The 22,663-nt window shown below is 64.3% G+C and overlaps 5 protein-coding genes across 8 annotated transcripts; 4 read left to right on the top strand and 1 right to left on the bottom strand.

The window, feature by feature from the left end:
* Positions 1–407: 407 nt before the first annotated feature.
* On the bottom strand, positions 408–3,327 carry CIB1 (calcium and integrin binding 1). The gene is made up of 7 exons (XM_054641821.2): positions 3,139–3,327; positions 3,009–3,043; positions 2,465–2,567; positions 1,933–2,086; positions 1,557–1,675; positions 1,395–1,483; positions 408–1,167 (listed from the first exon to the last, which is right to left on the bottom strand). Exons 1-7 carry the CDS (start codon positions 3,187–3,189, stop codon positions 1,146–1,148), a joined length of 573 nt encoding a protein of 190 aa, XP_054497796.1. The 5' UTR covers positions 3,190–3,327; the 3' UTR covers positions 408–1,145.
* On the top strand, positions 3,314–4,372 carry GDPGP1 (GDP-D-glucose phosphorylase 1). Its single transcript, XM_054641819.2, has one exon. The coding sequence runs from the start codon at positions 3,314–3,316 to the stop codon at positions 4,370–4,372; it is 1,059 nt and encodes a 352-aa protein (XP_054497794.2).
* A 278-nt stretch (positions 4,373–4,650) lies between these two features.
* LOC129126090 (tubulin polyglutamylase TTLL13-like) lies at positions 4,651–13,690 on the top strand. Of its 2 annotated transcripts, XM_054641823.2 has the most exons (16): positions 4,651–4,853; positions 5,261–5,301; positions 6,311–6,429; positions 6,896–7,026; positions 7,391–7,547; positions 7,743–7,886; positions 8,447–8,532; positions 8,640–8,865; positions 9,241–9,425; positions 9,996–10,184; positions 10,645–10,777; positions 11,094–11,267; positions 11,544–11,895; positions 12,432–12,678; positions 13,212–13,319; positions 13,396–13,690. In XM_054641823.2, the coding sequence occupies exons 1-16, from the start codon at positions 4,651–4,653 to the stop codon at positions 13,670–13,672; spliced, it is 2,772 nt and encodes a 923-aa protein (XP_054497798.2). In that variant the 3' UTR covers positions 13,673–13,690. The 2 variants fall into 2 exon arrangements, with proteins under 2 accessions (XP_054497798.2, XP_077041712.1); XM_077185597.1 differs by lacking the exons at positions 13,212–13,319; positions 13,396–13,690 and adding an exon at positions 11,347–11,436 and having other exon boundaries at positions 12,432–12,900.
* HDDC3 (HD domain containing 3) lies at positions 13,673–15,322 on the top strand. The gene is made up of 4 exons (XM_054641822.2): positions 13,673–13,937; positions 14,438–14,493; positions 14,577–14,817; positions 15,147–15,322. The coding sequence occupies exons 1-4, from the start codon at positions 13,673–13,675 to the stop codon at positions 15,275–15,277; spliced, it is 693 nt and encodes a 230-aa protein (XP_054497797.2). The 3' UTR covers positions 15,278–15,322.
* An 11-nt stretch (positions 15,323–15,333) lies between these two features.
* On the top strand, positions 15,334–22,663 carry VPS33B (VPS33B late endosome and lysosome associated). Of its 3 annotated transcripts, none has more exons than XM_054641818.2 (23): positions 15,334–15,511; positions 15,678–15,758; positions 15,838–15,896; positions 15,991–16,040; positions 16,172–16,239; positions 16,462–16,507; positions 16,822–16,916; positions 17,239–17,343; positions 17,649–17,745; positions 17,859–17,936; positions 18,581–18,654; positions 19,512–19,598; positions 19,708–19,798; positions 19,974–20,048; positions 20,320–20,384; positions 20,472–20,526; positions 20,603–20,649; positions 20,877–21,009; positions 21,258–21,331; positions 21,809–21,910; positions 22,084–22,159; positions 22,253–22,369; positions 22,542–22,663. In XM_054641818.2, the coding sequence occupies exons 1-23, from the start codon at positions 15,416–15,418 to the stop codon at positions 22,619–22,621; spliced, it is 1,851 nt and encodes a 616-aa protein (XP_054497793.2). In that variant the 5' UTR covers positions 15,334–15,415; the 3' UTR covers positions 22,622–22,663. The 3 variants fall into 3 exon arrangements, with proteins under 3 accessions (XP_054497793.2, XP_054497792.2, XP_077041717.1); XM_054641817.2 differs by having other exon boundaries at positions 15,835–15,896; XM_077185602.1 differs by having other exon boundaries at positions 15,835–15,896; positions 22,084–22,369.

Raw genomic sequence — 22,663 nt, 5'->3', positions numbered from 1 at the left:
AGCAGGAGCCACCATGTGAGAAACAGCCACGCCAGAGCCCCGAGAGCCATCAGCTGCTTTGCCCCAGTACGGGGCTCTGCGGGGCCAGCCGGACCCTCAGCAGTCCTGGCAGGGCAGAGAGGATCCTGAGCAAGGACAAAGGACCCTGCTGCTCTGCTGCCCGCAGTGACAGTGCCACTCGCGGCCCAGGGCTCCCCTCAGTGCCCCAGCCTGAGCACCGAGCACAGAAGGACCCCAGTGTGGAGGAGGGAGGGAAGGAGGTGGCCCTGGAAGGGCTGTGGTGGAGCAGGACGTGGAGCCGTCCCCTGCAGTGGCGGCTGGCAGCAGGCAGAGAGGGCTGGCAGGAGCCCATGTCCCCAACACCCTGGTGGCACCCGTCCCGCAGCCAGACAAAGGCAGCAAAGAGCAAGGGTGAAACCAGAGCCCTTTAATTGTGTCCTCACAGGGACTGGGGGAGGAAGAGGCCAGGGCGGCAGAGCAGCTGCTGTGCTGGAGCCAGAAGAGGGCAAAGACAGAATGGGAGGAGGAGGAGGAGGAGTGCAGGCTCTGAGCACAGCCGTGGGGGGACAGCTCTGCTCTGGGGAGGCACCTGCACAGTGACTCCTGGGTGACTGCTCAGAGAAAGCTCCCCCAGTTAGGCTATTGCTTGTGGAAAATGATCCACTTTTGGTTATTGCTCAGAGGACCCACGCTCAGTTACTGCTCAGAGAAATGGATCCACGTGGCAGCAGGCAGGCCCCCAGAAATACAGCAGAGGCAGAAGAGGCTGGCAGGGGAGGCAGCTCCCTGCCTGCTGCTGGAAGGCACAAGGTAGGAATTGGTCCTGAGGGCAGAGAGGGGCTGTGCTGGTGCAGAGTGGCCCCAGGCAGGAGCAGAGCTGCCCTTGGAATGCATAGGGATTCAAATTCTAATGCTAAGACAGCAGAAGGGCCGCAGGAGAGGCAGATTCCTGGGACTCCCTGCTGCCAAGCAGGCACCTGAGAGGGGAGCAGGAGGGTTCCTGCCCAAGGCATTGCAGCACAGCCGGGCCACTGAGGGGCCAGATCTGTGCTCCCTGAAAGAGGAAATGGCTGAGCCCACAGAGAGCTGCAGGAACTGGAGCAGTGCTGGAGGAGCTGGAGGAGTGCTGCTGGACAGCCAGGGGCTCACAGGACAATCTTGAAGGAGCTGCAAGAGATATGACAGGATCTGCACCTGCTTGCTAGGTGACACAAAGGCTTTACAAGCACCCGAATCCCTGTGTGGGAGAGGCTCTGCAGAGCCAGCAGGGGATGCAGAGCTCTCTGCCACTATGGCACACTTGGCACAGGGCAGCCCTGCCCTCCTGCACCACAGCTCTGCCCCAGTGCAAGCTGAGCAATGATGAACCCCAGCCAGGCTCTGGGGACCCCCACCTGGCGAAGTCGGGGGAGCGGGAGACAACGTGCTGGAACTCAGCAAGGTTGATGGTGCCGTCCTTGTCGATGTCGGACTCCTCCAGGATCTGTGGGGAGGGGGAGCAGTGAGCTCTGTGCCCGGGGCTCTGCAGTGCCCGTGCCCTGGCTGGGAGCCCTCACATTTTGGATGAGCTGGTCCATCTCTGTGCTGCTCAGCCGGGACCCCTCGCCTTGCCCTGTGAGGCAGTTCACCAGTTGCTCCAGGTCCTTCCTGTCCAGAATCCCATCATTATCAAAGTCTGTGGGGACACACAAGGTAGGTTTTGGGAGGCCCACAGTGACCCCAGGGGGTCACAGACACCAGCACTGCGCCCCTCCGTGCACCTCACCAAACAGAACAGCCAAACCAGCTGTTCTCACAGGGAGTTCCTAAAGCCACCATCCCCGTGGGTGCTCCAAGGGCACTTCCAGCCCTCCTGAACATCAATTCATCACCCTGCTCCCGCTTTCTCAAGGTGCAGCAGTCCCAGAACACAGCACCTGTCCCCAGCCTTACCAAAGATGCGGAAGGCATAGTAGGATTTGATGTCAGAGGTGGCAGAATCGCTGAAGACACTCAGCATATCAAGGAAGTCTTCAAAGGACATGCTGCCGTCCTCGGTCTCTGAGGTTGAGAACACGTGGCAGATGCGCTGCTGGAAGGGGTTTGCCTGTGGACACGGGAATGGCTCAGGCAGGGCTGGGCCCTGCTGGCCCCATCAGGAACACCCCATCAGGAACACCAGGTAAGCAGGTGCCCCGCTCTGCCACCGCTCCATCACCCACAGCATGGTGATGTCTGTCCTGCGCGCCTCCCGGGGTGCAGCCCCGTGCAGCAGGGATAAGCAGGGTGCCCTGTGGCACAGCAAGAACCCCCAGGATCCTGCACAGCAGGGACCCTTGGGATCCTCCACGGCACAGCAGGGATCCCTGGGATCGCCAGTTGCTCGGTGAGGACAGGGAAGCTCTTTATTGGCACAGCGAGGCCGTGCTGGGTGCACGGGCCCTAACCCGGAGCAGCAGTGTCCCGTGTGTGCCAGGCACCATACCCGCAGCTCAGGCAGCGTCAGGATCTGGCTCTTGGGGACCCGCAAAGAGCAGGCGTTCTCCCTCTCCTCCTTTGGCAGCAGTTCACTGAACCTCTTGTAGGCACTTTAAGAGGCAAGAAAGAGAGCGGCTCTGTGGTCCGAGCAGGTGGCAGCACCATGGTGCCCGTCCGGCACCGGCCGCGCTCCCCGGGGCGGGCTGGCCCGTTCCCACCGCTCCTGCCGGCTCTGCCGGGCCGGGCCGGGCCGGGCCGGGCTCCCACCCTGCTCCCGGGGCAGGCAGAGGGGCCGGTCCGGCTGCTGCCCACCCGGCTCCGGGGCTGCCGGAGGGTCACCGGGACGGCCCCAGCCCCAGCCCCGGGTCAGGGCGTCACCGGCAGCACCCGCGGACCTTGGCCCCGTCACAACCGGCTCGTAGGGAGTGCCACCGGCACCGCCCGGCTCAGCGGGGCGGAACGGGAGCTCTCCGTGCCCCGCGGCAGAGGCTGAAGCCCTGCGGGACCGGGACCGGGCTGGCAGGCGGGGGGGCACTCACGGCGGTACTTACAGCAAGATCTCCTGCTTGCTCAGGAACGTCAGCTCCTGCGGGGACAGCACGGCTCAGCACCGGCACCGGGGCCCGAGGCAGGGCACCCCAGCGGGGCCCTGCAGCCGGCCCTGTATCCCGGTGCCGGTACCTGGTACTCGCTCAGTAAGTCCCGCGGGATCAGACTGGCCGAGCCGCCCATGGCGCCGCTTCCCTGCGCCTTCCCCGCCCGCCGCCGCTGCCCGCCCCGGGCGGGGCAAACGCGCACGTACCGCCGGCCCCGCCCGCCCGGCACAAGGCGAGCTGCCGGCCCCGCCACCGCGGAGATGGCGGCCACGGCGGGAGGGGAGCCGGGCGAACCGAGCCCCGAGGAGTTCGTGTACAGCGAGGAGGACTTCGTGCTGCAGGCAGCTGGCTGGGGCGACCCGGGCTCCGCGCCCTCCCGGTTCGACCGGGTGCTCCTGGCGGGCTGGAGCGACCGTATGGAGCGGGGACTGTTCCGCTACCGGCTGGGAGCGCTGCCCACCCGCGTCCTGCCCGGCGCCGTGCGCCTCGTGGCGCAGCTGAACGAGCAGCGCAGCGCGGAGCGCCGCCCGCCGCAGCCCGTCCGCAGCCTCTGCGACCCCTTCGACCCCGCCGCCTTCAACTTCACCCGGCTGCGCCCCGCCGAGCTGCTGTTCCGCCTGCGCCGCGCCGGCGGCCCGGAGCCGCTGCTGGTGGCGATCAACGCCAGCCCGCTGGAGCGGGGACACGTGCTGCTGCTGCCGGAGCCGGCGCGGCGGCTGCCGCAGGCGCTGACGGCCCCGGCGCTGCGCGGGGCGCTGGAGGCGGCGCTGCTCAGCGCCCACCCCGGCTTCCGCGTGGGCTTCAACGGGCTGGGCGGCGGCGCCTCGGTGAACCACCTGCACCTGCACGGGCTCTACCTGGACCGCCCGCTGCCGCTGGAGGAGGCGCCGGCCGAGCCGCTGGGGCCGCGCCTGGCGCTGCTCCGTGCCGGACCGGCCCCCGCCTTCCTCTTCTTCGCCGCCGGCCCCGCGGCGCTAGAGCCGGTGTCGCGGGCCGTGTGCCGGGCGGCCGAGCACCTGGGCGCTGCCGGGCTGGCCTGCAACATGCTGGCCACGCGGGGCGACCCGCCGGCGGGGCCCGGGGGCGGCCGCGGGCTGCGGGTGCTGCTGTGGGCGCGCCGGCCGCTCTTCGGCCCCAAGGCGGGCGAGCCCTTCGCCGTGGCGTTGTGCGAGCTGGCGGGGCTGCTGCCGCTGCCCGCCGAGCCGCTCTACCGGGACATCACCGAGGAGCAGGCCCTGAGCGCTATCCGCCAGCACCTGCTGCCCGAGCCCGAACTGCTGCATCTGGGCGGGGAGCTGGCGAGGCTGCTGGAGCGGTGATGGCACGGACAGCGGCCGGAGCGCTGAGCCGGTGGCACGGACAGCAGCCGGAGCGCTGAACCGGAGGCACGAGCAGCGGCTGAAGCGCTGAACCGGAGGCACGGGCGGTGGCCGGGGCGCTGAACCGGGGGCACGGACCGCGGCCGGAGCGCTGAACCGGGGGAACGGACAGCGGCTGGGCCGCTGCAGAGCTGAGCGCACCTGGACCGGCAGGGGGCGCTGCGGGTGGAGGACACGGAAGTGGCTGTCACGTGGCCGCGCGAGGCCGCTCTGGCCGCATGCCCGGCTCTATGGTGCGGTCGCCATGGGAACGCGGCGGAGCCGGGAGCGGTGTGATGGCGGCGGCGGGCGGCGGCGGGCGGGGCAGCGTGGGCCCGGGCCCGTCCCCGGAAACCCCTCCGAGTGAGGAGGCGCCCATCGCCGCAGCCCCCCGGTACCGTCCCGCTGCTCCCGCCGGACCCGAGCCGCGGAGGAAGCGCAGGCGAGTGCGGGACCGCAGCCCCGGCAGGGTCCGGCTGGAGCCCGTCCGGCCGCTCCCAGCGGCGCCTCCCGCTGCCTCACTCGCGCTCGGTCCCGGCCCCAGCCCAGCCGTGGCACAGTGCCCAGGCGGTGCCCGGCGCTCCCCAGCCCCCGGGGGCCGGTGCGGGGTCCCGCTGACCCAAAATAAATAGTGTTCCCTGGAAGTGCCCCAAGGATCCCCTGTGTGACACAGTCGGGCACGGCTCCGTGCCCAGGAGCAGCCTGCCCGCCTCCTTAGGGCTGTAGCGAACGGGGCTGGCTCGGTCGGGCTGCCCGGTGTGCTCTGTGTGTGGGGGGCATCGGGGCTGTCCCCACTGTGTGCCCTGCCCGGTGCCTCGCTGAGCTACTGTCATCTCGTCTCTATTCCAGTGTCCCCTCCATCAACCTGAGCGGCTGCAAGTACGACAGCGGTAAGTTAGAGGGGCAGGGACCCGCAGGCTCCCCAGGTGTGCCCAGCCAGCAGCGCTCCTGGCACCCAGTTCCCGCTGGTTTATTCACTGCTGCCAGCGACTGGCACAGGGCCCTGTTCGTGTCAGTGGGGAGTTTGTCACACTTTGGACTGAGATTTCTCCCGATTTAAAATGTGCAACAGCAGCAGGAGCCCTCAACATCCCACACACTTGTGTTTGCCAGCTGCCTGCTAAAATGGGCAAGAAGGGTTCCATCAGGTACAGTGCAAGGGAGTGCCTGGGCTTGGAGACAGGACCTGAGGGTTGTCAGCTGTTTAGGGTGAATCTGGTGGTGAGCAGGCAGGATCTGTACCTGGAGCCTCTCCCTGTGCTGTTCATCCCTGGGGACCCCAGGGAGCTGGTCCACTCTCCCCTCCCACTCTCCTTCTACAAGCTGGATCTTGAAAGAACACACTCCTGGCCCTTGAGGGCTGATATTAATCTACTTTGCTAAGGGATCTCGGTGTGCGTGGATCCCCATCAGCCCTGCCAAATTCATACTTGGCACTAGCACCAACAGAGACCTTTTCCTGCAGAGCTGTGTTCTGCTGCTGAAAGACCTTTGATTTGGGAGATTAAATTCACACCTTCACAACACTTGTAATCTGCCTGTGAGGTGTAAAACCCATGGGAAGTTCAGCCCTGCTGTGGAGGGGCCCTGGCACCTTAGGACAGGTGGGATTAGAGGGTTAGGAGTTCCCAGAACACTTGCAGCCAGAGGCTTGGGGCGTTGGCCAGATAAAACTGGTGTTCCTGACACCTTCCAAGGGATCATGCCAATACCCTGTACCTCTGAGAGGGGAATAGCAGCCCGGAGAGCTGCATGCTCCATCCCCTGGGGGTGTGTCAGCCCCTGTGTGTCAGCCCCTCGGGCAGAGGTGTGTTTCACACTCCCTCCCCGGTTCTCTGGGGTGTGTCAGCCCCTGCCCGTGGTCCCTGGCTGGCCCTGTCACTGCTTGCCTTGGCACAGTGCGGCGGGCGGCGCAGCACTGCGGGCTGAAGGAGGCGGCCGAGCACGAGGAGTGGACGGTGTACTGGACGGACAGCACGGTCACTCTGGAGCGCCTCATGGAAATGAAGCGCTTCCAGGTAAACAGAACACCTGCCCAGCAGGCGTTGCTCGGGACACAGGGCTGTCTGTGGAACAACACGTGGCAGAGTGGAACAGAAGCACCCGAAGCAGTGCCGTGTGCCATCTGTACCTCGGCTCCAGGGCGCAGGCTCAGATGCCTCTGCTTGTGCCATGTCCCTGGCTGGTGTCATCAGCAGCATTCAGCAGCTGTGGTGGGAGCAGCAGCGTCCCAGCCCTGTGATGTGCTGTGAAATAAACAGCTCTTATGCTGCTCCAGGGCTAAGATGGAACAGGCAGATAAATCAGTAGTGGAGCCCACATAAAGCAGCTGTAGCAAGTCTCACCCCTCAGCAGTAGTTCAAGGCAGCCACAGGCCTGGCTTCCCTCTCACTGCTGGTTCTCCATGCACAGGCTCTCCTCGGGGCTGGGAGAATCCATCCCTGCAGGGCTCCACTGATCAGGGTTTTTCTGCACCACTTTCAGAAAATCAACCACTTCCCAGGCATGATCGAGCTGTGCCGCAAGGACCTGCTGGCCCGCAACCTGAACCGCATGCTCCGGCTCTTCCCCAAGGAGTACAACATCTTCCCCCGCACGTGGTGCCTGCCAGCCGAGTGAGTGGTGTGGGTCAGCGCCGTGGGGACAGGGGACACAGGCAGGGAGGCTGCTGGCCTGCTCTTTCTGGGCACCAGAGCCCAAACCTGCATTGCTTTGGCACACACTGCTGTGACCTCTTCAGCAAACCTCCCAGCAGAGCTGGAGATGTGTGCAGGGAAAAGGAGGGATGGGGAGGCTGGGTCGGGTCACGCAGAGACCAATCTGTGACTCCTGCAGATTCGGAATGGGAGTTTGATTGATCCCCTTCAGAAGTTCAGTGTGTGCTGGGCTGCAGCACCATGGTTTCAGTACCCAGCTGTTAGGAGAGAGTTCAGAGGGGTGTTTTTTGCAGCTGGTGATAGTCACCCCTCCCTTGCACAGCTACGGAGATTTCCATGCCTATAGATCCATGAGGAAAGCAAGAACATTCATCTGCAAGCCCGACAACAGCTGCCAGGGAAGAGGGATCTTCATAACCCACCACCCAGAGGAGATCAAGCACGGGGAGCGCATGATCTGTCAGCAGTACATCTCTGAGGTACTGGGACAGTCCCGGAACACTGGGGTAGGATTCCAGCATCCCCCATGCTCCCCGGGTCTCCTCAGCTCTGCTGGAGGTGTTGGTGTGGCTGTGGGACATCGGGGACACAGACAAAGCTTGTCCCCCTGCTGAGCAGCACAGGCAGGGGAGCAGTTCCTCAGCTCACCCCTGCTCCTGCCTCTTTCCTCTCAGCCCTTCCTCATCGATGGCTTCAAGTTTGACATGCGCATCTACGTGCTGGTCACATCCTGTGACCCACTGAAGATCTTTCTCTACAAGGAGGGCCTGGCCCGGTTTGCCACCATGAGGTACATCGATAACAGCACGAGAAACCTGGTAAAGAGGAAGTTTTAAAAAAACTCATATAGTATCTGTAGGTATCAGCCCTTAACTTGTCCTGGGGGCATTCCAGGCCTTGAAAAGGCAGGTATTGGGGGTTGCAGGAGTCCCAGCTTGATGCTTTCCTGTTCTTCCTCTATGCTCCTTCCTCCTCCTCACAGGAGGTGTTTCAGGAGGGATAGTACATCTACCCCAAGGCCCCACATTTGGGCTGTTCACTGGCATTACCATGGAATTGTGGAATTATTTGCTTGGATGGAACCTTGGAAGGTCTCCAACCTCATGCTGAAAACGTGGTCAACAATAAATTCATATCTGGTTTCTCAGGATCTCACCCGATGAGGTTTTGAAAACCTGCAGAGTGAAGCCTCCCCCCGCCCCTGGTGTCTCTGGGCAGCATGTTCTGCTTCTGGCCCTGCTAAGAATGCTCAATTCCACACTATTCCAACTCTGCCCATGCTCCAGGCAGAAAAGAACATGGGAGTATCTGGTGGAGCTGTTCCTGGTCTTGCTCAGTGGTTCAGAGTGAACAAACATCTCTTGTGGTTCCCTGCCAGGGTGACATCTGCATGCACCTGACCAATTATGCAATCAACAAACACAATGAGAACTTCATCAAGGACGACATGGTGGGCAGCAAGAGGTACTGGCATGTCCCAGCACTGCAGGAACACTGCCTGGGGACACGGGTTTACCTCAGCCTTCCTGGGGTGACACAGCTGAGCTTTACCACCCCCTGTTCCCACACAGGAAACTGTCCACCCTGAATGCCTGGATGGCAAAGCACAACTATGACACATCAAAGCTCTGGGCAGATATTGATGACATCGTTATAAAGACACTGATTTCTGCTCACCCTGTGCTGAAACACCATTACCAGAGCTGCTTCTCCAACCACACTACTGGCTGCGCCTGCTTTGAAATCCTGGGCTTTGACATTTTGCTGGATAGAAGGCTGAAGCCATGGCTGCTGGAGGTGAGGAAGGAGTGGAGAGCTCAGAGCTGGGCCACTAGGACAGGGGGTTTGTTTGATTCAAAAGAGCCACCTTGCTCACAGAATTAACCAGGCTCTGAAGCCAAACAACCTGCTGTGAGCAGGATCCAAGAGAACCCATTTCCTGCACACCATCTAACAACAGCGAGTTTCCCAAGCCTTCAGGTGCCTTGTTGTGTGAGCACCCTGAATTTGTGACAGCTGCCCCCTGCCTGCACCCTGTGGGGTGGGATCCAGTGACCTGTGGCACAAGTGGGCAGGAGAGAGTGCTGTGTGTGGCTCCTGTCTCTGGCAGGGAGCAGAGCATCCCGGGGCGCGGCTGGGGTGCCAGGTTAGGTTACCTGCTTGTCTTGGCAGGTGAACCACTCTCCCAGCTTCAACACAGATTCTCAGCTAGACCATGAGGTGAAGGATGCCCTTCTGTGTGACACCTTCAACCTGATCAATGTGCACGCCTGTGACAGAAAGAAGGTGCTGGAGGAAGACAAGCGGCGGGTAAAGGAACGGCTCCTCCAGGCCAGCCAGACTCCCTGGGAGTCCAGGTACTGCTGCTCCCCCACAGTGCTGCAGGTCCCAGTGAGCAAAGACAGGGCACGACAGAGCAGGATAACACCAGGACTGGCTGTGGAAGCTCCCAGAGCCTATGGCATCGTGCAGCCTCTGAGCTCTCCCAAGCCATCTGCATCCTGCAAGGAGGAGCCAGGGCTGCTCTCTGGGTGCCAGGAGATCTGTGACACCTTGTGCTCTAGGCCCTGACAGAGCTCTCCCCAAGCTGCACCTGCTTGTAATCTCTTTTGCTGGGGATGGGCAGTGCCAGCATCCTGGGCTGGCAGGGATGCTCAGAGCCCTGCCTCAGGAACTGGGGGTACCCTTCTCCAGGGCAGGGGTCCTTTCCAGGACTGAGGGTTTCCCGTTCCTCTGTCTGCCCTATGTCCTTTCACAAGCCTGTGTTCAGTGAGCCTGCTGCCTGGCAGGCAGGCCGTGGCTCTCTCCAGCTGCTGTTTCCATCGGGAGTGCTGGGACAATCCTGGGACATGCTGAGCATGTCAGCCCCACCCTCTGCCTGTGCCAGAGCCTCCCTCCACAGCTCTCTGTGCTCCCTCCCGCTGCAGGCGCAGGGAGCAGGAGAGCACCCAGGCTGCCTGGCTGGCACAGGCTGAAACCTACGAGAACGAGCACCTGGGGGGGTTCCGACGCATCTACCCAGCACCTGGGACAGAGAAGTACGAGCCATTCTTCCAGCAGAGCAGGTCCCTCTTCCAGGATACAGCAGCATCCAAGGCAAGAGAAGAGTATGCCAGGTATGCTGCTCCTGTGGAAACCCACTTCTCACAGGTGGCATGGAGACCACTTGCTCCTGATCCCTCCTGGGGAGCAACTCTGCTGCTTGGCAGGTGTAAGAAAGAGGGGAGAGTGGGAGGGGAAAGGAAGGAGCCTGCATGTGCTGTGGTACCACAGCAAAGTGGCTCCTTTTGGATGGACTCCAGAGAGGAAAGGGCAGTAGTCCATTGACTTTTGGACCCTGGAGACACCACTTCCCAAATGTCCCCCTCCTTTTGGGCAAATACAGCCTAATGCAAGGGCATCTCTCTTTTTAGAAGTCTCTTTACAAGCTTCCCATTCCCTCTTTTGGGACAGTTCTATTATGGGCTATTCATACAGAACTTGGGCCTGCAGTAAATGTTCTCAGGTTGAAATCTGCCCCAGAGCCCTTTGCTATTGTGACTCTGAGCTGTGAGTGACTGCGCTGTTGTGTGGCAGGCAGCAGCTGGAGGAGATGCGCCTGAAAAATGAAAAGCTGGAAGCTGTCAGGAAGAAGAAAACAGAGAGGAATAAAGGCACAGCTCCTACAACCCACCTTTCCTACAGAAGCACCAAGTCGTGGGACAGAAAGGTACGTCAGTGTCAGCACGTCTGTGGGCTCTCTAAGTCACTGATATGGCTCTGGGAGCTGTGCTGAGCCATTGGTGCACCCATGGAGCAGAAATTCCAGGTTTGACTCCCTGCCTGAAGTTCAGAGTCAACAACTTGTGTTGGCACTACTTGCAAGCACCAGTGTTCTGCCTTTCCACTTTGGCTCTCACTGGGATCTCTGTCCCCCCCGGGACTGTAACTGTCCCCAGGGTTGGAGCAGCTCACGGCTCTCTCACCTGTGTGTTATCCCAGCTTCAGCTTTGCTATAGCTCAGGTGTTTCTCTGCCGAGGTGCAGCGTGTGCAGTACAACTCCATGAAGCCCCAGAACATTGTGGAACACGAAGAGAAGAGGAGAGTGAATGCTCTGCTGCTGCGTGAGAAGCAGATCCGAGGGCTGGGCATCACCGAGCTGCTTTCCCAGCTGCTCCCCGCGGCTGAAACCCAGAGACCCTACGTGCTGCAGAGCCAGGTAACGGCACTGCCCACAGCCACCCCACACAGAAGTGGATTGGTGCAGGGTTGGGCACTGAGCATCTCTGCTGGGGCAGGATGGGGGCTGCTGCAGGCGCAGGAGCTGCTGTGCCTTCAGGATGATGAATCTGGAATGGTGTTGGGGACATACCTGGGGACAAAGTGCGGTATGATGCTTCAATGTGCACCTGGGTGCGACTAGAGACTCTTCTTTCCCATCTCCTGCCAAGGCCTACAGAAGTAAGCCGTGGCCATTTTCCTTCCCTCCTTCCAGCTGCTGTTTCCCTGGGATGTCATTGAGGAGCACAACACCCACAATTTAATGATGCTTTTCTCATTCCTGGGAGTCCCAGCTCGGCCCTTGGCACACAGGGCTGTACCCAGCCCCACAGCCCAGGGCCTGCCACAGCACATACCAGGCCCAGATCCCAAGGACATGGAGACCCTCTGCATTCGAGGCCAGAGCATCCCGTGCCACGCGCGGCACAAAGGCTCCCGGGCGCAGGGCGGGGGCTGGCTGCAGGGCCCGGCCGCGGGGGCAGCGCTCCCCCCGCCCTGCGCCCACCCCCGGGGGCAGCAGCCGAGGGAACAGTGCCTCCCTGGCACCGCCAGCCAGGCTGAAGGCTGTAAGTACGCACCACCTTGCCCTGGGTGCTCCTGGCCTCGCCAGGCTGGGAGGAACGGCTGGGCTCGATGGAGCTCTCAGGGATGCTGGGACACTGCAAAAGGGTCGCTGTGCTCTGCTTGGGGCACTGGTTACCACTGGAAACCTCTGAGGCTTGGAGATCCCATCTGCAGGCACAGGGAAGAACCATGGGTGGTTTCCCAGGATCAAGGGTTGATGTGCAGGCATGGGGGAGTGTGAGAAGCCAGGAAAGTCAAAGGGGTGCATTTGCTCCTGGAGGTCAGAGGGGACATGGTGACACAGCATAGCCCCCAATCTCTTCCCACCACATTGCTCCCTGCCCATGCTCTCACCCTCCATGCTTTCCCAGCCCGGCTCCCTGGCATCGGCTTCACCCACTTTGCAGCCTCAGGACCCGGGGAGCAGGGCCAGAGGAGGGGCTGCCAGGACCAAGCCCCACTGGCAAGGGCAGTGGGGGCTGCTGACCTGCAGAGCTGCTGGCTCTGCACGGCCCCACACCCATCTGTGCTGTTGCAGGTGATGCTGGTAGTCGGTCATCCTCCGATGGGGGCAGTTGTCCCCCGACTTCCCCAGCCAGCCCAGAGCAGGCCCCAGGTGATGGCATCTTCAGCTGTGCTGTGGAGCTCCCCACCGCCACTGCCGCTCAGGCGCAGCACACACACACCTCACACCCTGGCAGAGCCTCGCCGTGCCGGTGTGTCACACCATGCCAGCACCTTGCCCCATGCCAGTGCCCCACAGATTCACAGCCTGAAAAGCACAGGTAACACGGCCAAGGGCTCAGCCTTCCTCCCGTGTGTGCTTGCGTGAGAACCAGGACTTGCAGGATGAAACCAGGACAGCTGCTGGCTGCCTCCATCAACTCTGGAGTCAGCTGCTGAGCCCCCTGACCAGAGCCTTGGGCCCAGCACGGCTCCAGCCACCTGCCCCGGCTGCCTTCACCTCTGCCAGGACCGGAGACTGGTGCTTGTGCCCTGCCCGCTGCACAGCCGCCTGCGGCGAAGCCCTCCGGAGGCCACCTCGCTCAGGACCCGTCGGAAGCCCGCTTCTCCCGCCGGGGCCGCTCCCCGCGCCGGCCCCGCCCGTCCCCGGGCCTGTTCCGGGCCATGGCGGGGCTGCTCCGGCGCGCCCTGCGGGCCGTGCCGCTCCTCGCCCGGGCCCCGCGGCGGGCGGCGGCGGCCTGGCCCGGGGACCCGGAGCCGCCGGACCCGGCGCTGGACGAGACGCAGAGGTGCGGAGCGGCCGGGGCGCGGCGGGGCGTGCGGCGGCCCGGGAGCTCACGCGTGTTCCCCGCAGGGCGCGGCGGCGGCGGGCGGCGCGGATGGAGCGGCTGCGGCGGGAGCTGGGCGGAGGGCGCGGAGCCCCCGACCGCACCCTGACCTGGCAGGCGATGGAGCAGCTGCGGTGAGCGCGGGGCCGGGCGGGCGGCGCCCACCGACCGCCCCGGTGACCGCTCCGGTGACCGTGCCCGTGCCCGCAGGTTCCTGCGGCGGGAGCTGCCCGAGGAGTGGCCGCTGGAGCGCCTGGCCCAGGGCTTTGGCGTCAGCACGGACGTGGTGCGGCGGGTGCTGCGGAGCCGCGGCTGTGTCTCTGCGCGCCGCCGCCTGCGGCAGGACCAGCGGGCGCTGAGCGCCGCCGCCACGGCTCCTCCACCGGGACGGGGGGCGGGGGACGGGCGCGAGGTGCGCGCCCCCGACGGGACGCTGCTGTACCGGCTGCCGCGGGGCTGGGGCGGGCCGGGGCCCGGCGCGCAATAAATGCACTTGGGGCCCGCCTCTGCCTGTGCCGCTTCCGTCGCGCCGGCCGCGGGCTCCGAGACTGCGGGGATGGACTCTGAGACCGCGGGGATGGGCTCCGAGGCCGCGGGGATCAGCTCCGAGGCGGCGGGGATGGGCTCCGAGGCCGCGGGGATCAGCTCCGAGGCGGCGCGGCTTCTGGAGGCCGTAGACTTTGCAGCCAGGAAACACAAGGAGCAGCGGCGGAAGGATCCCGAGGGCACCCCCTACATCAACCACCCCATCGGTGCGGAACCCCCCCGGCACCGCGGCCCCTCTCTCCCAGCGCACCGCCCACCCTGGAACCCCTCCTGCCCCGGCGCGCTGCCAGCCCCCGGGAGCCCCTCGCCCTGGTCCCGGGAGACACCCGTGTCCCTTGTCCCGTACCGTGTCCTTCGGTCCGATGGGGGCACAGCTGACGAAGCACGGCAGCCCCGGCCCCGGCTCTAGGTGTGGCTGCCGCCCCCCTGTTGCCCTGCCGTGCTTGGGGCCCGCGGGAGCTGCTGAGGGGCCCCCGTGCCGCAGCCGCACCTGCCAGGCCTGGGGACAGCCCCACCTTGGGGGCACTGCCAGCCCTGGGACCTTCCAGCCAAGGATCCACCGCGCAGGATGTGCCCGCGGGGTGTCCCCAGCCCAGGGCTGGCCTCGGGGAAGCCTCGCTGCCCACCGTGCGGCGCAGCCCCCGTGTCCGGGCCCGGAGCTGCCTGTTCCCCGCCGCTTCCTCCCACCTTTCCGTTCTCGCTGCAGCCGTGGCCAGGATCCTGGCGCATGAGGCCGGCGTGACGGACATGGTGGTGCTGCAGGTAACGCCTGTCCTCCCTGCCCTGCCCTGCCCTGCCCTGCCCTGCCTGCTTCCCGCAGCCCCCTCGTCCCCTGCTCGCCGCAGGCCGCCCTGCTGCACGACACAGTGGAGGACACGGACACCACGTTCTCGGAGATCGAGGAGCGGTTCGGTGCGGAGGTGCGGCGCGTGGTGGAGGAGGTGACGGACGACAAGACCCTGCCCAAGATGGAGCGCAAGCGGCTGCAGATCGAGCGCGCTCCCACCTGCAGCCGCCGCGCCAAGCTGGTCAAGCTGGCGGACAAGCTGCACAACCTGCGGGACCTGAACCGCTGCACCCCGCAAGGTGCCGGCCCCGGGGCCCGGGGTGCGCGGGGAGTACGGCGGCAGCGCAGCGGCACCGGGCACAGGCCCCGCCGTCTCGGCCCGCAGCACGGCTGGTGCTGCTGCCTGTGCCGAGGGGCCGAGGGACAGAGGGGCCCCGCGGCCGCGCGGGGCCGGGGCGGCAGTGGCCGGAGGCAGGGCAGTATGTCTGTGCCGGTGTGTGTGTCGGCGGGGCAGTGCTGGTGTCAGTGCCGGTGTGTGTGTGCTGGTGTCTCCGTGGGACTGGGACCGGGGAGTGCGGGCGGCCCCGGTGTTTTGGGGCCGGAAGTGACGTCGCGCATGTCCCCGCAGGGTGGTCGGAGGAGCGCGTGCAGGAATACTTCCGGTGGGCGGCGCGCGTGGTGTCGGGGCTGCGCGGGAGCAGCGCGGCCCTGGAGGGGGCGCTGCAGCGCCTGTTCGAGGCGCGCGGCGTGCCCACGTGACCGGGCCGCGTCCGCCTCCGCCAATAAACGTGCGCACAGATCGGCGTCCCTGCGTTGCCATGGTATTGCGCGGTTCCGCCGCCGCCGAGTTCCGGCCGCGCCGCGCCCGGGCGTTCCGGTGGCGCCACGGCCCCCGCCATGGCCCTCGCCGGGCGGCGCGACGCGCCCGAGCCGCCGGATTTCGGCATCCTGAAGCGGCTGGCCCGAGACCAGCTCGTCTACCTGCTGGAGCAGGTCCGGGGCATCCCGCAGCGGGGCGGGCATCCCCCAGCGGGGCGGGCGCAGGGGGTCGGCGGGATCGGCACCGGCCCCGGGCGGGGGTCGGGAGCCGGGGCGGGAGCCGGGGCGGACGCGACTCGGGGCAGCCGCCGGGTGCCGGCCCATGCCCGCCTGCCCGCAGCTGCCCGGCAAGAAGGACCTGTTCATCGAGGCCGACCTGATGAGCCCCCTGGACCGCATCGCCAACGTGTCCATCCTGAAGGTACCGCGGGGCCGCTCGGGCCGCCCGCGCCCGCCGCCCGCCGCCGCCCGCGCCCACCCCGCGCCTGTCCCCGCAGCAGCACGACGTGGACAAGCTGTACAAGGTGGAGACACGACCGGCCCCCGGCGCCAGCGATCAGTGAGTGCCCGGGCAGGGCTGCGGGTCCCGGGCAGGGCAGGGAGGGTCCCGCGGCCCGGCCCGGTACGAGCGGCCCTGGCCCCTCTCGGTGCAGGTTCTGCTTCCTGGTGCGGCCGCGGGTCAGGACCATGAGGTTCATCGCCGGTGAGTCCGGCCGGCCCGCTGCCGGGGCCGGTGCTCTGCCCGAGGGGCGCGGGGCGAGCGGGCTCTGCGAGCCGGGGGGAGCCGTGCCGGGCGGGGGGCGGCTGTGCAGGGGCTCTGCGGGGTGTCCACAGATATCGTCAACGCTGACAAGATGTCGGGGAGGAGCAGGAAGTACAAAATCATCTTCAGCCCCCAGAAGGTCAGTGGGACCCACGGTGATGCCCATTCCCCCGTCACTTGGTGCCCGCCCAGTCTGTGCACCTTCCACTCCTCTATAGGCACCAAAAATTGTTTGTTTTTAACTCAGAAATGTCTAAGTAAACCCAAGTGTTGTGACACTGGGACGGCGCTGGGCCCCTGCAGAGCTTTGCCAGCTCAGAGCCTGCCTGGCCCTGAGGGTCTCCCCTTCCTTCCCTTCCAGTTCTATGCCTGCGAGATGGTGCTGGAGGAAGAGGGGGTCTTTGGTGGTGAGTGGCTCTGCAGGGCTGGCTCGGGGGAGCTGACACCCGAGGATCCCAGTTATATCCCAGCACCGGGATCCCCGTGTGGGCAGGACAGGAGGGTGGGCAGGGAACGCGGGTTCTCTCGAGGCTGGCTGCCACCCTGCAGGCAGATGTGTGCCCACGCAGCACAGTCCCTCTCTTGTGCCCAAGGAGAGGAGAGAGAGTCCTGCCCCCATCCTGTCTGGAGCTCCACAGGCCCTGGTTGGGGCTGCTGTGATTTTTGGGGCTCTTCCTGTCCAGGGCTGCATAACTGTCCCCTGTCCCTGTCCTGCACACAGATGTCACCTGTGATGAATGGTCCTTCTACCTGCTGCCCCTGGATGAGGACATCATTAGCATGGAGCTGCCCGAGTTCTTCCGTGACTACTTTCTGGTCAGTGGGACGTGTGGGGGGTGACAGCCCCTCCTGTCCCCCCTGCCTCACTGGGGCTGGGGACATGGTGCTGTTCAGAGGGGACGGGTGTGGTGCCCTGCTCAGCCCTCAGTCTGCACCACGGGCCCTGTCTGTTCCCAGGGGCAGCTTTTGTTGGGCAGTGGTGGCTCAGCCCCGAGCTGGCCCCTGTACCCCTGGCTGAGCAGCTTGGGGCAGTTCCCGCTGTGTGTTGGGGATGGAGCTCCCAGCTCCCAGCCCCTGTCCTGCCCTGCCCTGGCAGCCCTTCCCAGGCAGCTGCCCACACTCCCTGCCTGCTCCCCAGGAGGGAGATCACCGCTGGATCAATCCCGTTGCCAGAGCCCTGCAGCTGCTGAACTCCCTCTATGGCCCCTTTGGGAAGACCCACGGCATCGGCCGCTGTGCCAAGGTGGGGCTGGCACGGGGGGCCCATTGGGGCTGCAGCTGGCAGGGACCTGGGCCCCATCAGCCACAGGGCAGCACGTCAGCACAGAGGTGTCACTGCCCGTGCCTCCTCCGGGCCGGGTTTTGGGGGTGCTGTGTGCCAAGGTGGGCAGCACAGGGGCGGCTGCTGCTCGCTGGGTGTGGTGGAGCCCCCATGTCCCGAGGGTGGGAGCGTTTGTGCCTGGCCTTGGCTGTGAGCCCCACTGTGTGCCCGGGCCCTGGGTGGGAGCCTGGGCTGTCCCCCGCCTTGGCACCCTCTGCCCCTCACAGATGAGCTACGAGCTGTGGCGGGACCTGGAGGAGGAGAGCGATGGCGAAGGGCAGGGCAGGAAGCCTGAGATTGGACACGTGTTCCTCATGGACAGAGGTGGGCTGAGGCAGGGGCAGCACCGGGGCAGCACGTGTCCCAGAGGGGCAGGGAGAGCCCCTGGGGACAGCAGGAGGAGCGGGAGGGCAGCCTGGCTCTGGCTCTCCCTGCAGACACCGACTACGTGACAGCACTCTGCTCCCAAGTGGTCTACGAGGGGCTCGTGGACGACACCTTCCGCATCAAGTGTGGTACGGGGCTCGGGCAGGGCGAGGGGCAGCACGGGGCTCTGCACTCACAGTGGAGCAGCACAGGGCTCTGCACTCACAGAGGGGCAGAACGGGGCTCTGCACTCTCAGCACGGGGCTCTGCACTCACAGTGGAGCAGAACGGGGCTCTGCACTCTCAGCACGGGGCTCTGCACTCACAGTGGAGCAGAATGGGGCTCTGCACTCTCAGCACGGGGGCTCTGCACTCACAGTGGAGCAGAATGGGGCTCTGCACTCTCAGCACGGGGCTCTGCACTCACAGTGGAGCAGAATGGGGCTCTGCACTCTCAGCACGGGGGCTCTGCACTCACAGAGGGGCAGAACGGGGCTCTGCACTCTCAGCACGGGGCTCTGCACTCACAGTGGAGCAGAATGGGGCTCTGCACTCTCAGCACGGGGCTCTGCACTCACCTGGCCAGTGTCTGCAGGGTTTGTGCCTGGCATTGTCAGGCACGGTGCTGTCCGTACAGGGACAGTCCCAGTGTGGGGTGCTGCTGGAGGTCATCCTCACTTTTCCCAAGAGACTGGGCTGGCATCCCCTGTCTCTGCTGCCTCTTACAGCAAGGCTTGTGCATGTGGGAGTGTTGCTATGTCTGGACAGGGCAGCTCTTCACTTTTCCCTGCAGGCAGTGTGGATTTTGGGCCAGATGTCACCTCTTCTGACAAGAGTATTAAAGTGCTGCTCAATTCCCAGGACAAAGTGAGTCCTCACAAGCCTCCGGGGATCTCCTTGGTGGGAGGAGGCAGAGTGAACCATCTCCCCCCTAAGACCGAGTAGGGGTGGCTGGGGGCTGCTGGGCCCTTGGAGCATGGGTTCAGGCACAGAGCAGAGAAACCTGGTGCAGCTCTACTTCTGAACCTGTCAGAGTCCCTGCATGCAGGGCTGTGTCACAGAGGAGTGCTTTAAGGTCACTAAGGGAATCCCCAGCACAGGTATCCACAAAAACAGGTTTAATACAAAAGCTGCAGCTTGACAAAATTCGTTGGCAAAGTTTTAAATGGTAAAGCACACAGATGAAAAAAATTATAAATCAATCCATCCAAACCAAAATCAAACCCAAAAATATCTCTGTGGAGATGGAGGTGGGAAATGAGGCGGGTATCAAAAGGATAGGAAAGAAATACAGCAGACTCTCCTGTTGAGTCACAAGGTTCATAGTCATTTTCCATCCTGGCCACAATTCAGGTTGGTATATTACTATGGAATTTGACAATGAAAATATGACTCCACTTGGGTCTATATTCAGGTTACAAAAATAATTTTCCCAGGCTGTTTATTAAAAGGCAGTAGCTGGTTAGACAGTACTAGTTCCTAGGAAGAGAGAGTGTTTCTGCTGAGCTGGGGAGGACCCAGGTGCTGTTCACCAGGGCTGACCCCTGAGGAGCATTCCTGAGACCATGGTGTGGCCTGGCTCCGAGGGACACACTGACACTGCTGTGCTGCCAGCCGGGTTCTGGGGCATGGGGAGGCACATGGCCAGTGGGGTGTGTGGCCCTGGGCTCTGTGTCCCCGGGGCTGCAGCTGGCTGGGCCCTGGCAGCTGTGCTGCTCGCACAGGTGTTCAGCCAGATCCGGAATGAGCACTTCTCCAACGTGTTTGGCTTCCTGAGCCAGAAGTCACGGAACCTGCAGGCACAGTATGACGTGAGTGTCACCTTGGGATATGTGTGGCACTGTCCCCCAGTGCAGCCTGGCCACCATCCCCCAGTGCAGCCTGGTCTCAGCCCCTGCTCTCCCTCCCACCCTCCCACAGCGACGCCGGGGCATGGACATCAAGCAGATGAAGGACTTTGTGTCCCAGGAGCTGAAAGGACTGAAGCAGGAGCATCGCCTGCTGAGCCTGCGTAGGAACCAAGGGGCAGGAGGGGCCCTCGGCTGTACTGCTGGGGCTGGGGGGAAAGCAGGGGCTGGGGGCCCTGGATGTGCCCAGCAGGGACGGGGCAGGGGCTGGGGGCCTGTGCTAACAGTGCCTGCAGAGCTATCTTCCCTCCAAAGCCGCTGTGTCTCTTGGCCATGTAGATATTGGTGCCTGTGAGTCTATCATGAAAAAGAAAACCAAGCAGGACTTCCAGGAGACCATCAAGGCTGAACACTGTGAGTGCTGCTCCATCTGTGCCTGCCCCAGTCTGAGCCATGGCCTCGCTAGCCCCAGGCCCACCACCCTCATGCCTGGGTGTGCCCTGTGTGGCCCCATCCTCCCAGCCCCTTTTGGGGGTGTCTCAAGATCCTCAGTAGGGTCAGGCTGCACTCTGTGAGAGGGACTGTGTGGTGGGCTGGGGCCCGTTCCCTTGGGTGCTGGGAGGGCAGCAGAGCCCAGTGTGCTGGCAAGAGCCCTGGGGTGACGCTGCCCGTGCCCCTGCCGCAGCACTGCTGGAGGGCTTTGACATCCGTGAGAGCACCAGCTTCATCGAGGAGCACATCGACCGCCAGGTGAGAGCAGGGGCTGCGGCAGGAGCATGCAGCGTGCTGCCCCCTGGCCCCGCTCCCACAGGTGCCCCCTGACCCCCATTCCCACAGGTGTCCCCCGTTGAGAGCCTGCGCCTCATGTGCCTCCTGTCCATCACTGAAAATGGTGAGTGCCCCACTCTGCCGGGCCACAGGGCACCCGGCCCCAGCCTGGCACTCAGCTCACCTGGTGCTCCCCGCAGGTCTCATCCCCAAGGACTACCGCTCCCTGAAAACCCAGTACCTGCAGGTGAGCGAGAGCTGGGCTGGGTGGGGTCCCCTCCCTGTGCTCCACATGAGCCCCAGCACAGCCCCTGCCTGCACAGCCCCTGCCTGCACAGCCCCTCCCTGAGCCCCAGGCTCCACCTGCCCCTGCCCTGTGCCTGCTGGGGCTCTGGGCAGGCTGTACCTCACCGCAGCGGGGCCAGCCCGTGTGCTGCCCATGCTCGCTGATCTGATGCTGCTCCCTGCTCACAGAGCTACGGGCCCGAGCACTTGCTGACCTTCCACAACCTCAAGCGCATCGGGCTGCTGACCGAGCAGGCAGCTGGGGAGACCCTGACAGCCGTGGAGAGCAAAGTCAGCAAGCTGGTGACAGACCGTGCTGCAGGTGAGCCAGCCCCTGCCCTGTGTCCTGGAGCCCAGGAAGGGGAGCTGCTGGCCCAGGTCTGGCTGGAGGCACGTGGCAAGTGATGGTGCTGCAGGCAGGGCAGGGCAGGGGACTCTGCTCTGGGGGGACCAGGGCTGGCAGCCACCATGGCCATTCTCCAGAGCACACAGCTCTGCACAGCTCTGCCAGCCTGGCTCTGGCGTCCAGACAGAGCCTCTCAAGATGTTTCTCCTTGTCATGTTTTCCAGGAAAGATCACAGATGCATTCAGTTCTTTAGCCAGGAAGAGCAATTTCCGAGCCATAAGCAAGAAGCTGGGGTTGGTACGTCCTCAAGGGGTGCTGGCTGGACACAGTGCCACAGAGCACAGAGCTCTGCTTAGCCCAGGCTGCAGGCTTGGCACCCCAGGGGGACACAGCTCAGGGCCAGAGCTGCTGCAGCTGCTCCAGGCAGCCTGGGGGCTTCTCCTTGGGGGCTGGGGGCCACTGCCAGCTTCCCACTCTGCCCTGGCCCTGTGCGTGCTGGGGCTTTCCTTGCCCCCTTCAGACACTGCAGTGGCACTGGGCAGGCAGCCCCGTGTCCTCCATCCTAGGCAGAGGTCCTAGGGTGCTGGCAAGGTGACATTTCTGGGACGTTTCAGGGACATTTCTGTCCCTGGCCCCTGCTGCACCGCCCACCCAGGCCATGTGATGCTGGCTCTGGCATGGTGGAGACAGAGCCATGCTCCGAGTGTCTGTGTCTCCTCACCCCTGCACCTCTGAGGGGGAACGAGGCACCCTTGGTGTTACCTGTCACTGCAGATCCCTCGGCTGGAGGGCGAGTATGATCTCAAAATGCCTCGGGACATGGCCTATGTCTTTGGCGGGGCCTATGTGCCCCTGAGCTGCAAGATCATCGAGCAGGTGAGCTCATCTGCTGTGGGGCAGAGCCGGGCACATCCCCTCAGCCCCGGCCTCCTCTGGGGAGCCCAGCAGGGTCCCTCCGCCCAGGGCCAGGGCTGGGGGTGGCCATCTGCTCTGAGAGCCCCCTGAGCAGAGCCCAGCAGCCAGCCCGACCCTGCCGTGCCGTCCCTCAGGTGTTGGAGCGCCGGGGCTGGCAGGGCCTGGAGGAGGTCGTGCGGCTGCTCAATGGCAACGAGTTCTCTGTGTCAGGTAGTGGGGCTGGGGGTGGCAGGGCTGGGGGGATACAGGCATTCAGCCTCCTCATGGGGGCTCGCATGGCCCACAGCGCCCTTCCCTCTGCAGACAGCGCCGTGGAGGACAACCCCGCCTGGGACTGCCAGCGTGTCATCCTCGCCGTGTTCCTGGGCGGCTGCACCTTCTCTGAGATCGCGGCCCTCCGCTTCCTGGGCAAGGAGAGAGGTAGGAGCGGCCTGGGCAGGGCAGGAGGCCGGGGCTGCCCCGCAGCCAGGCAGGCTCCGTGCTCCGTGCTCTGTGCTCCGTGCTCTGTGCTCCATGCCGGCTGGAGCCCGCGGGGACAGGGCTGGCAGTGCCGGCACTGCCCGGCTGGGGCACCGACGGGCCTTTCCTGCAGGGTGCAAGTTCATCTTCCTGACCACGGCCATCACCAACAGCGCCCGCATGATGGAGGCCATGATCGAGGCCAAGGCCTGAGCCCTGAGGGCAGCCTGCCAGTAAAGATTCTAATGACAACGA

Source organism: Agelaius phoeniceus, chromosome 13, assembly GCF_051311805.1.
Source record: "Agelaius phoeniceus isolate bAgePho1 chromosome 13, bAgePho1.hap1, whole genome shotgun sequence".
NCBI classification, from domain to species: domain Eukaryota; kingdom Metazoa; phylum Chordata; class Aves; order Passeriformes; family Icteridae; genus Agelaius; species Agelaius phoeniceus.
The sequence above is the reverse complement of the archived record's forward strand: the minus strand, read 5'-3'. Positions and strand labels throughout refer to the sequence as shown.

Bases quoted from the DNA above. Each gene is read 5' to 3' on its own strand.
- CIB1 (XM_054641821.2), bottom strand. From the start codon at position 3,189: ATGGGCGGCTCGGCCAGTCTGATCCCGCGGGACTTACTGAGCGAGTAC. The intron at 2,087-2,464 runs GTATGGTGCCTG...CCGTGTCCACAG, and splicing joins TGACGCTGCCTGAGCTGCGG to GCAAACCCCTTCCAGCAGCG. The intron at 1,676-1,932 runs GTAAGGCTGGGG...GTGTCCCCACAG, and splicing joins CTATGCCTTCCGCATCTTTG to ACTTTGATAATGATGGGATT.
- GDPGP1 (XM_054641819.2), top strand. From the start codon at position 3,314: ATGGCGGCCACGGCGGGAGGGGAGCCGGGCGAACCGAGCCCCGAGGAG.
- LOC129126090 (XM_054641823.2), top strand. From the start codon at position 4,651: ATGCCCGGCTCTATGGTGCGGTCGCCATGGGAACGCGGCGGAGCCGGG. The intron at 4,854-5,260 runs GCGAGTGCGGGA...TCTCTATTCCAG, and splicing joins GAGCCGCGGAGGAAGCGCAG to TGTCCCCTCCATCAACCTGA. The intron at 12,679-13,211 runs GTAACACGGCCA...TGTTCCCCGCAG, and splicing joins TCACAGCCTGAAAAGCACAG to GGCGCGGCGGCGGCGGGCGG.
- HDDC3 (XM_054641822.2), top strand. From the start codon at position 13,673: ATGCACTTGGGGCCCGCCTCTGCCTGTGCCGCTTCCGTCGCGCCGGCC. The intron at 13,938-14,437 runs GTGCGGAACCCC...TTCTCGCTGCAG, and splicing joins CTACATCAACCACCCCATCG to CCGTGGCCAGGATCCTGGCG. The intron at 14,494-14,576 runs GTAACGCCTGTC...TGCTCGCCGCAG, and splicing joins CGGACATGGTGGTGCTGCAG to GCCGCCCTGCTGCACGACAC.
- VPS33B (XM_077185602.1), top strand. From the start codon at position 15,416: ATGGCCCTCGCCGGGCGGCGCGACGCGCCCGAGCCGCCGGATTTCGGC. The intron at 16,240-16,461 runs GTCAGTGGGACC...CTTCCCTTCCAG, and splicing joins TCATCTTCAGCCCCCAGAAG to TTCTATGCCTGCGAGATGGT. The intron at 21,911-22,083 runs GTGAGCTCATCT...GCCGTCCCTCAG, and splicing joins GCTGCAAGATCATCGAGCAG to GTGTTGGAGCGCCGGGGCTG.